The 13,011-nt window shown below is 46.0% G+C and overlaps 1 protein-coding gene across 1 annotated transcript in view; it reads left to right on the forward strand.

Moving 5' to 3' along the window:
- Positions 1-9,745, forward strand: part of RGS8 (regulator of G-protein signaling 8) — a 26,505-nt gene extending 16,760 nt beyond the window's left edge. Inside the window, exons 4-5 of the mRNA XM_010853119.1 lie at positions 7,457-7,623; positions 9,071-9,745. Of these exons, the coding sequence (XP_010851421.1) occupies positions 7,457-7,623; positions 9,071-9,253 (350 nt within the window). The 3' untranslated portion in view covers positions 9,254-9,745. The remainder of the gene's footprint in view (positions 1-7,456; positions 7,624-9,070) is intronic.
- Positions 9,746-13,011: the final 3,266 nt, after the last annotated feature.

Raw genomic sequence — 13,011 nt, forward strand, 5'->3', positions numbered from 1 at the left:
TGATGCTTTTGAACTGTGGTGTTGCAGAGACTCTTGAGAGTCCCTTGGACTGCAAGGAGATCCAATCAGTCCATCTTAAAGGAAATCAGTCCCGAATATTCATTGGAAGGACTGATGCTGAAGCTGAAGCTCCAATACTTTGGCCACCTGATGGGCAGAACTGACTCATTGGAAAAGACCTTGATGCTGGGAAAGATTGAAGGCAAAAGGTGAAGGAGATGACAGAGTATGAGATGGTTGGATGGCATCACCGACTTGATGGACATGAGTTTGGGTAAACTCTGGGTGTTGGTGATGACAGGGAGGCCTGGTGTGCTGTAGTCCACAGGGTTGCAAAGAGTCAGACATGGCAGAGTGACTAAACTGAACTGAATTCACTGAGGTGTTATTTTAAAAATTCCTCCTCTAACTTCAAAAAAGTTTTTTTTTCTCTTTAACCTTCTGCTTAGCCTCTTCCTTTTTAAGTGTCCCAACTCCTCGTTCCTTTCTGCTCTCCAGGTTCCAGCCTGGAGCTGATGCTCCTGTCCTTGAATGATGGGCACACCCCAAAACTAAAAGGTCTTAATCTTTTCCCGGTGCATCATAACCTTTTCCAGGAACTGAGATCTATGTCTTCACAGTGGTTTGCCTATTTCCTATCAGATTCCTACTCTTTTTTCCAAAGTAGCTGTTCTAAACTCTTTCTACTCTCATCGGTATTCCCACTTCAGCACACACTGCACTTGCAATTATTCAATTGATTATTTTGTTATTTATTTACTTATTTATTTTTGGCTACCCTGGGTCTTGGTTGCTCTGAGCGGGGGCTACTCTTTATTGCAGTGCCCTGGCTTCTCATTGCAATGGCTTTTCTTGTTGGAGAACTTGGCCTCTAGAGTGTGGGCTTCAGTGGTTGCAGCGCACGGGCTTAGTTGCTCCAAGGCATGTGGAATTTTCCAGGACCAGGAATCGAACTCATGTTCCCTGCATTGGCGGGCGGACTCTCAACCACTGGACCACCAGGGAAGGCCCTGAATTAATTATTTTAAATGATTGCTTAGTCTCTGTTACACTAGACTAACTTGGAGTTCTGTGAGGTTGTGACCTTATCTGATTTGATTCTACCGTATCTCCAAAATCTAGTGCGTGGAGGAAGACCACCTGCAGGGCTTTCACCCCCCCAAATTAAGAAGAACATCAAGGCTGTTCAAATTGATGCATCTCAAATATGTCCCTCCCTGAACTGTTTGTCTTCTTCGACCCCTGCCCCTCTTTCTCTACTTTTGACTCTTAGGAAGTCAAGTTCTTCTACTTCTTGATCTTTCTCCTTCTCTAGAATTTGCCTTTACCAGATACTATGCTTTTCCCCTTTAATTGTTCTCTTCCCTTGCTCTTCTTTTCCTTCTGCCTGCAAACACATCGGGAAAGATCCTGCTTTGGAGCCATATGGACGGTAGGGAAACTTGGCTGTTCTTACCAACTGTGTGACTGGGAAGTTTATCTGACTTCCGTACGTTTTAATGTGGAAAATGGAGTGGGTCATTTGTGCTATCTATGGGTCAGCACTGCTGTGAAAGTACAATGAGCTGCTGTGTGTGAAATCTCTAGCCCAAAGCATGGTGTGGAGTAAATACATAAAACTCTCTGCCGCAGACCCTAGATAAATAAGTAAGAAACTTATCTTCAGTTCGTACCACTTTTCCAGCTAACATCAGATAGGACCTCCTTCTGTATCCTGCACCCAAACTACAGACTTCCCTGCATCCACACACAGCTTTTCTTCTTTCTCTCTATCCTAACATGGCCTTTCTCCTGCCTTCCTGGAGACAACATTTTATCAATTAAACACTTTCTTTTAAAAAATTATTTATTTAGATTGCATCAGATCTTAGTTGCAGTGCATGGGATCTTCATTGCGATATGCAGGCGTCTCCTTAGTTGCGGCATGTGGAATCTTAGTTCCCTGACCAGGGGTTGAACCCATGTCTCCTGCACTGGAAGATAGATTCTTAAACACTGGGCCACCAGGGAAGTCCCCTCAATTAAACTCTTTCTTTTCGTTAGCTTCAATTCCTCCTGCTCAACAAGTATTTTCTGGCCAGATCAACATTTAATCATACCCAAGGCTATCTTGGAGAAGGAAATGGCAGCCCACTCCAGTATTCTTGCCTGGGAAATCCCATGGACAGAGGAGCCTGGAGGGCTCCAGTCTACGGGGGTCTCAAGAGTCTAACATGACTTAGCTACTAAACCACCACCGAGGCTATCTTACCAAAACCCCAACAGACAGACAGACAGACAGACACACACACACACACACCCCAGAGCTCTTTCCTGACTTCCGGTTTCTCTCCAGCTATGCCCTCTGATCTCTCTGCTCCCTTTCTTGAAAGAGGCATCTAAATTCATTGTTTCAACTTCCTCCCCTCTCACTCACCCCTGTACTTAACCACAGTATGACTAGGGCTCTCATCACACCACAGTCACCCTTCCTGCCAATGGTTGCTGAATCTTGCTGCTGAGTCTAACAACCACTGCTTCTCAGACCGTATCTAGCTTGATCTCTGGGCAGCACTGGACATGGTGGCTGCCTTCCCTCTGAAATGTTGACTCCCCAGGCCTTTGGAGGGCTGTGTCATCCTTCTGTTACCAAGTGCAAGTTTGCTCTGCACATCACGACAGGAAAATGAACCCGAGAGTCGGGGGTTGAGGCAAGGAAGAGACGTTAGCTGGAGAGCTGGCTGACAGAGAAGATGGCAGTCTAGCACTTCAAAATGACCATCTTATAATTGCGGGGGGGTGATCTGGAAGCCAGGCTCTTTACAGAGCAGAGATGGGGGAGGTGAGGAAGCAAAGCAAAAAGTCCATTAATCTTGCAAACATCTCCCAGAAATGCAAGCCTCAGGCAGGGGATGTGTTCATTTCTTCCTTCCTGCCATTCACAGGTGGAGGAGGTTCTGAACAAATGCATTTTAAACAATCAGGCAGAAGGGCAGGATTCTCTGAGGCAGACCATTCTGTAGGGTTATAATAACAAAAGCAACAAAAAGCAAGTCAAAGAAACAGTTCCAATGTGGGGTCAGAACTGGCTTCTTTGCAGCACTTCTCTCTCTGGCTCTTTCACAGGCCTCTTGATGTGTGTGTATCTTCTATGCTATGCTATGCTATGCTAAGTCGCTTCAGTCGTGTCCGACTCTGTGTGACCCCATAGACGGCAGCCCACCAGGCTCTGTCGTCCCTGGGATTCTCCAGGCAAGAATACTGGAGTGGGTTGCCATTTCCTTCTCCAATGCATGAAAGTGAAAAGTGAAAGTGAAGTCGCTGAATCGTGTCCGACTCTTAGCGACCCCATGGACTGCAGCCTACCAGGCTCCTCCGTCCATGGGATTTTCCAGGCAAGAGTACTGGAGTGGGGTGCCATTGCCTTCTGCAGTGTATCTTCTAAGTAGGCTCAATAATTTTAGCATTATTATTAGTAGTAAACATTAGTCTTAACTATTTCTGGTTACTCTAACAACATTTCTTAACTGTAGGCCTCTGCTTGTGTGATTCGCCTTTCCTGCCGGTCTCTTCTCCCTCTTCCCCTCCTGCTTTCACTTAACTTCCTTCTCAGCTTCACATCTCAGCCTAGAAGCTTCTTCCTCCTGCAAGACTTCCCTCTTCTCCTCAGCTCTGGCACAGGCACCCTTCCTGGGTACTTTCACAGCAACCTACGCTTTCCCTATCATATCACTTATCATCTATACCATAATTACCATAATTATGTTATCTTGGCTCAAATTGCTCTTTTACTGCAAGTTCTGTGAGCGCTTAACTGTGCTTATGTTTTCTGCCCAGGCTCCTAGCAGAATGCCTGGGTCGCATAACGGGTGCAAGAATAAATGAATGAATGGGTAGAGATGGCGTTACTGCTGTATTAGATTGGAAGTTCACCTATCTTATATTTTTTAACGCTGCGTGTTATTACTTGTGTGAACTCAGTCTAGCCACTTTCTCTAAGCATCCATTTCCTCATCGATAAAGTGGAGAGAAGTAAAGCAATGATCCTGAGAATACTTTGCAAGTATTATCTCCTTTAATCCACACAAAGACCCAGCAAAGCTGAGCTCTGATGCAAGGAGATAAGGTCTGTACCTTGGGTAGTATGAGGCCAGAAAGTTTCCCTGGGAGGGCGATTCTCACTGATAGCATTGAGGAAGGCGGAGAGGTAATTTTCTTTATCTCTGCTCGCTCACAAGCACCTGTTCTTGCTTGATGAGAAGCAAAACAAAATCTAACAGGAGCCACAAACTTTTCAATTCGAAGAATTTATCCTCTTCTGGTTTAAAAACAATAGGCTCTTGAGAGAGTAGCGTTGACATATATACACTGCTGCTGCTAAGTCACTTCAGTCGTGTCCCCATAGACGGCAGCCCACCAGGCTCCCCCGTCCCTGGGATTCTCCAGTCAAGAACACTGGAGTGGGTTGCCGTTTCCTTCTACCAGATGTAAAATAGCCAGAAGGAACGGGCTGTCTAGCACTGGGAACTTGGTGCTCTGTGAGGGCCTAGAAGGGGGGGGTGGGAAGGAGGTTCGGGAGGGAGGGGACTTAGTTATACATATAGCTGATTCTCTTCAGTGTATAGTAGCAACTAACACAACATTGTAAAACAATTAGACTCCAATTAAAAAGAAGAGAAAAAACCCAGGCCCTTCCTAGTCACTCTTCTGAGTCTCTTCACATTTGCTCCTTTAGATCATTGCAGTGTTTTAGGGTCCCCCCAACTTTTTCCTTCCATACCCTGACCACAGTGGGAAGGCACAAGGACAGGGCCTCTGGCCTGCGTCCTCCCCACGCCATGGACAGGGTCCCTGGCTCTGGTCACATGTGGACTGATCTCTGCTCCGAGGTCGCTTTGCTGGAGCAGACCCCCACCGCCCACCCCTCGCCTCTCACAGGCACTGAGTCCCCTCAGAGGCTCCCACGGCAGCAGGTGGGTATGGAAACCTGTTGAACGCCTCTTTGAGACCTTGGAGGAGACAAGACATGGCAAAGAGAGCACCCACAAGGGATATCATGGACAGGAATTTTATGATTCGTTCTCTAACGTATCCCAAGACTTTGAATAGTACTTTGTACATAAGTAGGTTTTTTAAAAAGTTGTTGAGTCGAATGAATGATTTTTAGACTCTCTTTCTGCCTAATCACTGCCAGGCCACTGTTTCACACGTACATTGATCCTCAGTTTATCTCGCATTTCTATTCCCTCCTCTCAGGGTTTTGAACCCAAGGCAGGTATAAGGGTGCGTGGAGCCCTGAGCGGCCTCTTATATGGATCTAAACTGTGAGTTACTTTCCTCCTGCCTGGCACAGCAACAGTTTTATTTCCATCCTGCCTGATGCAAAACAACCTTATATCATGTTCTACTTTCTCCAGTCTCCTTGTCTTACTGTTAAGGTGACCGTGTGTCCTGGTTTTTGGCTATGGTGGTCATGGTGTATGCCCGTTCTTCCTGTGTAATTAACAGAAGTGGTCCCCTTCACTCTCAGAAATGTCCTGGCTAGGGTGATAAACGTCATGGCCAACCCTACCTTTGTTTAACACTTTAAGCTCAGGCCCCCAAACTTAGATTTCTTTGTGATTTAAGGTTTAGGTTTGAGAGTTTCATCGAAACCCTTTTCTCTCCCAAGTTCCTGGCTCTTAAAATGAAAAGTTTGGGTTTTTATAACTATGGTTCTAATGCGGGCAATAAGATGTCTATTTTGAAATAGACGTTTTAATTAGAAATAAAAATGTTTCAGGAAATTAAAACAAACATTTAAAATGTCACCCACATGGGTGGTGCCGCCGGTCCATGGAATGAAGCTGGGCAGTGGCCAATCCTGGTACATGTGCGTGGACCTAGGCTGCTCAGGGGAGTCCACGGGTACCAGTGGGGGAAGCGGGTGTGAAATGAACTGGGAGATTTCAAGTGGTATGTGTATATATATACACTACTATGTATAAAATTGGACTTCTCTGGTGGCTCAGGGATAAAGAATCTGCCTGCCAGTGCAGGAGAGTAGGAGATGTGGGTTTGATCCCTGAGTTAGAAAGATCCCCTGGAGAAGGCAGGGGCAACCCACTCCAGTAATCTTGAATCTGGGAAATCACATGGACAGAGGAGCCTAGTGGGTTATAGTTCATAGGGTCACAAAGAGTCAGACATGACTGACTGAGTGACTAAACAACAACATGTATAAGATAGATGACTAATGAGAACAGACTGTAGACCACTGAAACTTGTACTCAGTGCTCTGTGGTGACCTAAATGGGAAGAAAATCCAAGGAAGAGGGGATATATGGATATGTGCGGCTGATTCATTTTGCTGAACAGCAGAAACGAACACAGCATTGTAAAGCCAACTATAATAAAGAAATTATAATACTATATACTATATATAATACTATATAATAAAAAAATCCAATTGAAAAAACAACTAAAAACTGAAAAAAAAGAGTGAATAAAAACTTGTTAACATATTGTCCTTCTAGTAAATTTTAGAAAAGAAATGACACATTCTAGCCAGAATCATTTTTTACAAAATGCAGTCTCTCCTTTGTTTTCAGTTGAATCTGCCCTTTCTCTGGGGACAGTTGGTAGAAAGTGATAGGTCTTATTTGATTTAAGGAGTGTGTGTTAAGGATTAGGATACTTTATAAAAACTCTTTTAAGATGAAAACATCAGCACAATGCATAGGCTAATGTTTCTTTTTCCAAATCTGTTTGATAACCCTACCCATCTTATTCTGATCAGAAGCTCCATTTGGCAATATGCGTGACATTAATTAAGAAAAATGAAAGGATATGTTAATCATTAAATCATTTGGTAGAAAAGTTATAATTGATCTTAATTAAAACATATCATTTGATAGGCAAGCTTTTTAAAAATAAAGGATCCATGTAATTAATCATTAAGGTATGGGACCTCAAAAGTTTGTAAAAAGAGGCTGAGCACCCCTTCCATATAATAGGATGGTTTTACTGACTTCATGGCAGTGGGGTGTTTACTTTCAGACATTTTTCTGATATTAGTAGAGGATTTGCCCTGAGACATTCACACACCCTGACCCACCCAATTTGTCTTGTGACAGATTGTTTTTTTCAGGTTGGTTGACTTGGATTGGGTGAGAACGAATTCCATATATTACTTTGGCCTCATTAGAAACACAGGCTCACCAGTAGACCCAGGGGATAGCTAACTCTGCGTTACGGGACAGGCAGTGACCACTGAGGGCTGATCCTCTAATGAGGAGCACGGCCCACCTCTGAGGTGCCTGTGTGTTTAAGAGAAGAGAATCTTCAAGAGGATGTGGAGGAGGATCAATGGGGGCTGGACAGTGGCCTAGCTAGGGCCACTCTTGCATTCTGACCACCCTTCTTTCTTTCTTCTGCAGTTCTTGAACTGAAGCCTCTCCCTATTTCTCTTCCTTTCCACACCCCTCCACATCCACAGATGGAGTGGCTGCCTTCCGCGCCTTCCTGAAGACGGAGTTCAGTGAAGAGAACCTGGAGTTCTGGTTGGCCTGTGAGGAGTTCAAGAAGACCAGGTCAACCGCCAAACTGGTCTCCAAGGCCCATAGAATCTTTGAGGAGTTTGTGGATGTGCAGGCTCCGCGGGAGGTGCGTTGGCGGTGGGGTCTTGTCAGACCTCCATCCATAGCCCTCTCTCTTTGAAGGGGTTTGAGCCAGGTTTGACGGGGACTTTCTTCTGAACTGAGCCTCACTGCTCTGATGGCTCTTGATGAAAAAAGGGATCACTTTTAAGGTGCGGAGCCCAGGGATTCTATAAAAAGGAGCTCTATTAGGAGTATTTTAGCTGTCTGTCAGTTCAATATGTGCCAGCAGGAACTGTGTTTCTATAGGGATTCTGCAAGATAGATGCCAATAAATCCATGTTAGTTTTCCTAAAGGAAGGCAGCATGGCTTGATGGAACGAGCATGTACTTTGGAATCTTGTTGCAACATTAGCTCCACCACTTACTTGCTGTGTGATCTTGGTCAACTTACCATGTTTCTCTGAATCACATTTTCCCCAGTGTAAAAGGGTATAATATCACCTCCCTTTCAAGACTACTGTGAGTATTAGGGGTCCAACACCTAGCCAATATTTGCCATTGCTTATTAATGAGTGATTACATTCACTTATATTATTTTATGGTATTTCATTTATTATAATTACTTATAATGGTAATATGAATTTCTATGTACTGCTATTCTGAGTTATAAAACAGGGTTTTACCTGGGAGGGTGTTATAGAAGAAAAATATTTGCTCTCTATGAATTTAGACGCGTTATGTATGTAGAACTCTTCAATTATGCTTTGACTTGGGACTCAGGAGGTCTTTGGCCAATGGCCAGGATACAGCAGGCTTCTTATAAATGTTGGTTGGATGAGAGATGTACATTCTTAACATAGTCTTTCTCCCCAGGGCGTTTGTTTCCTTAGTAGCTGAGAAAGGACAAACGGTCAAGTTTACTTTAGGGAACCCACATTAATGCTAGTCTCTGGTTTAACTCTTGGCCTGACATTGGGAAGACCTCTGGATTGAGGGTTGAGTAATTTGGGCTTTTTTACCTTGACTGTTACTAACTTTCCATAGTACGTTAGACCAGCTTTTTTTCTTTTTTTAAGATTACGCACTAAATTTTAATAGCAACAGGGAATAAAAATGGGGGAGTGAGTGGGAAAGGAGAGTGTTCAGTCACTCAGTTGTGTGTGACTCTTTGTGACCCCATGGACTGTAGTTATCCCACCAGGCTCCTCTGCCAGTGGAATTTTCCAGGCAAGAATACTGGAGTGGGCTGCCATGTCCTACTCCATAGACCAGCTTTTTGATAACTCATTTCTTCAGTATCTTTATAAATTGGAATGAAGCATATCTGGTCTTTAGACCTTACAGGACTCTTCCTGGGATCAAAAGGGATGACTTTCATGAAAGCAGTTTGAAAAGTATGAATAAGCTTAATGTATTTAAGATGCTGTCATGAATAATTATTAAGTAGGACCAACTGCCAGGTGCCTTGGCCCTTGAGGGCCTGTGATGATGTTCTCTGCTTGTGTCTCCAGGTAAACATAGACTTCCAGACCCGAGAAGCCACGAGGAAGAACATGCAAGAGCCATCCCTGACTTGTTTTGACCAAGCCCAGGGCAAAGTACACAGTCTCATGGAGAAAGACTCTTACCCCCGGTTCCTGAGGTCCAAAATGTACTTAGATTTGCTGTCCCAAAGCCAGAGGCGGCTCAGTTAGAACTCAGATGGGGACTCTTGGAGATCACTGGCTTCCCCTTCCCCTTGCTGCCAAGACCATATTCTAATGTGACATGTCATAGGTGTTCAAAAGCAGTGGCGATTAGGTTGGAAGGCCAGGAGTGAGGAACGGATGAAGGGCCATCCCAAAGTCTGATCAGCCGCCCGAGCTCGGACTCTGTCCTGCCCCCTTTACCTGTGTTTGTGTCTTGGTTAGTGGTAGTACTTTGTCACCCTTCTCTGGGTTGGCAACTTGCTCTTCATAAGGCCTTGGGTCATCTCCACCAAGAAGGGAGATTTGCTGTGCAGGGCTAATCTGTAAATAATGCAAAGGCAATTTCCACCACTTCCACACGCTCCTCATTTAGGATTCCTGACTCTTTGAACTTGTCCTAGACCCCTATGAAGAAGGGCTGGAAGACTCAGGATCACATTTGTGACTTGCTGTCATAATGTAATGGCCAGTCCTGGGTGCTGAGACCTCAGTGTTATCTGGGGTTTTCCGCACTGTCACTGACAGGTGGCCTCTGAGGAAAGGGACAAACTCCATGAAGTTGGCTATTTCTTCCATTTCCATAGGACCAGTATGAAAGGCCGTGATCACTGCCCATCCCAACCTAGGAAATTCACAAGACTCATACACTTGCAAATCCAGGAAGGATCTTGGGAGACGTCCTTCATCACTTCTGATATAGAGCTGCTATTGAGAAATAGACAGCTTGCAAGTCTTCCTCAGTTCTACCAAGAAGTTTTCCAGAAGTTGAATGAGCAGGGAATGTAGCACCAGTAGACTTTTGGGCAGCGGGGCACCATATAACCTCTCTGTTGCTTAATGTACACTCTGTCCTCACCTCCCTGTGGCATCACACATCACTGACCCCGTAGAATGATGGACGGCTTGGTAAAGGGAGGTGAATTCCCCTAGCATGGACAGCTCTCGTGTGCCTAATACTTTCCCTGTCTCTCCCTCTTCCCCCCTCCATGCAGGTCATGTAATTCTGATGGGGGAGAATGGGAACTTAGGCTGTCACTCTCTTTCCAGCTTGCTTCCTGGGAGTATGCTTTCTTAGAAAGGTCCCTCTCATGAGGGCCATCTTGGCTGATCAGCCGCTTCCTTCTTGATGTTTTGGGATTGAAAATGGAAGCGAAAGTGAAGCTGAGAAGATGACTGTGAACATCTGGTTTATGGAGAACCTTCCTTCAAGGTAACTTCATGGTACCCTGGCGCTGCTCTTGGAAGTGCATCAGGAAACTCTTCCTTGGATGGTGAGTGAGATGCAGGAAACCTTTTTCTGGCTGCCCAGGAAGAAGCTGACTTTGGCCCAAGACTGTGGTGCCAGGGAGATGGAGCCTCAGCAGAGAGACCAGAAAGTGGAAGAGGAGCCTGGGAGGTGCGGGTCTCCTGGTAGACTGAATCAGAGAGAACGGGCTGGAGGTCACTCGGGGTGATTGACAGCCGATGGATTTGGATTCAGTGCAGAGTTCCAAAGCTTTCAGCTGGACTAAATGAAGCCACACAGGTGTGGGTTCTGCAGCACAGGTGACTGAGGCCTTGGTGGAAGCTGTCTCGTCCTGGGGGAAGGATGGGCCTCTTTAAATGTGAGGGTATTCCACGTTTGCATTCTCGTCCAGCAGCTTCATGAATCTCTTCCTTCCTCGGCTACAGCTACAACAGGCCAAGAAGGCTCTTGAGCCCCACTGGCTGTTAGGGTCCGCTGCCCTGCTGTGTATCTATGAGCATTTGTGAATGAGAGTTGATGTGTCTGTATAAACCATCAAGGAGAGAGAGAACACAGGACTCCTGAAGAGACCTGTGGAATTTCATGTTCAAGAACTCTGCAGCCTTATGTGGGTGTTCCTAGTTAGATCGGGTAGTATTCCCCCGTCCTCATTGGTGAAAAACCATCCTTAGCTTACGCTGCCAGAATTAATTTAATGATCAAATTCTCAAACAGGGTATTTCCAACGTTGTTTACATACAAAACGTGCATCTGCTGCCAACTCTACTGTCGAACATGAAGGGCATGTAAATTGGAACAGCACTGAGTTACAGAAACATGAAACGTTCTAAGAGGGGCCTTTTTACCACTTCCACTGTCCCCAGGAGAAAAGTCTGAACAAGACTGTTGTACAGGGGAACCTAGGGTTCTTCCCAAACTATTGGTGGAAGGAAGGCAGCAGATGGTGGTGTCATGGAGCCTAGTGACTTCCTCCCACGATGGGGAGGTGTGAAGGACCCAGCTTGGGTATCCCGAAATTTGCCACTAAGTGAAGGGTGGGTGGGTTTGTGTTTGTATGTAGAGGAACGTGATAGCTATGTTTATGGTACTCCCATGGAGAGAGAGAGTGTGTGTGTGTGTGTGTGTGAGAGAGAGAGAGAGAGAGAGAGACAATTAAGAGCACTAGACTAGTACACCACAGAGATGATCTTCCCATGGGTGGAGCTTTCCTCACACCCTTTATGTTCTGCTTCCCACAAGTGGCACAGGGCTCTCTGCTCTGATGCTTCTTTCAGGCACTTTGGTCATGCCAACCCAGATTCTGGTCTGTGACGAAACAAAGAGAAATGTTTACAACATCTAGAGCAATATCCGAGCATACCTCATCCCTGACCTTCCCCATCACCCTGTCCCACCCGCTCCCCTGCCCTCTTCACAAGCCCTCCTCTGCCTCCTTAGGGGGGCATCCCCAGGGGCCGCTTCTCCCATTTGCCGTCTTCCTTGGCGCCTTGTGCCGGGCTTGTGCTGTGGCCTGCCTTCCGGGCGCAAGCCGTGCAGTGGGCCGGGCAGAGCTGTGACGTTTAGGGCTGCTCTCCTCCCTGAGTGGCCTTTCAGCCCCACATGAGTCGTAACCGATTTGGGGGCTGGTGTGAGATTTCCTGTCGCCCTCGCTAAACCAAATACAACATCATCAATGACAACCCTTCAGAGCTCTGGGCACCTCTGGGGTGAGGAAGGATCCCTGAGCAGCATCTATTATGAAACCTGAGGATGTGCAGGGGTTACCCAGAAAGCCTGTTACAATTGCTAATTCCCAGCTTCCACACCCAGAGATGCTGATCTGATAGATCTGGGGTGGAACTCAAAAATCTGCATTTTTAATAAGTTCCCAGGTACGTAGTGGCTTGTGAACCATACTTTGAAAAAAGATGGTCTAAGACAGTGGTCTAAGACAGAAGCTCTCCCCCTTGGCTGTTCAGTGGAACCACCCGGGAAGTTGAAAAAACCCAAATGTCCAGATCCCACCCCAGACAGCTTGGGGTTGGAACTCAAACATCAGTAGTTTTTAAAGCTCCAAAGGTGAATTCAATGTGCAGATGAGGTTGGGAAGCTGGACCCGAGGAATGGGGAGGGAGGGGTGGTGGTCTCCAGCTGGTCTCAGAGGGCTAGAGCACACCCAGCCACAAACAAGCACAATAACCAGGAACCTGCCAGCCCTGAATCTGACTCCTAGGATGGCTGTCTCTGTGCCCTCTCTGACTTGCTCTTTTGAGATAAAAATATTTCTGTCCCAGCTGCATGCATGGGGTATGCCAATGGTGGGGGCTGAAGGGGTCCTTGGGGTTTTCTATGGCTCCCGGCTCTTGTTCACAGGGCTTCCTCCAAGCTTGCCTCGTGGGCTGCTTCTCTGTTTTTTGTTTGTGTTCATGCACTCATGTGCTTGCTCATTTCATGTTAGGCTGTGCCTCTGTGCCCAAGGCCATGAAACATGGGAGCTGGTCTTAGGTAGCGGGTGAGGAGTGCATAGCAGTAATAATAG

The sequence above is a fragment of the Bison bison genome, unplaced genomic scaffold, assembly GCF_000754665.1.
Source record: "Bison bison bison isolate TAMUID 2011002044 unplaced genomic scaffold, Bison_UMD1.0 scf7180017864322, whole genome shotgun sequence".
In the NCBI taxonomy this organism is placed as follows: domain Eukaryota; kingdom Metazoa; phylum Chordata; class Mammalia; order Artiodactyla; family Bovidae; genus Bison; species Bison bison.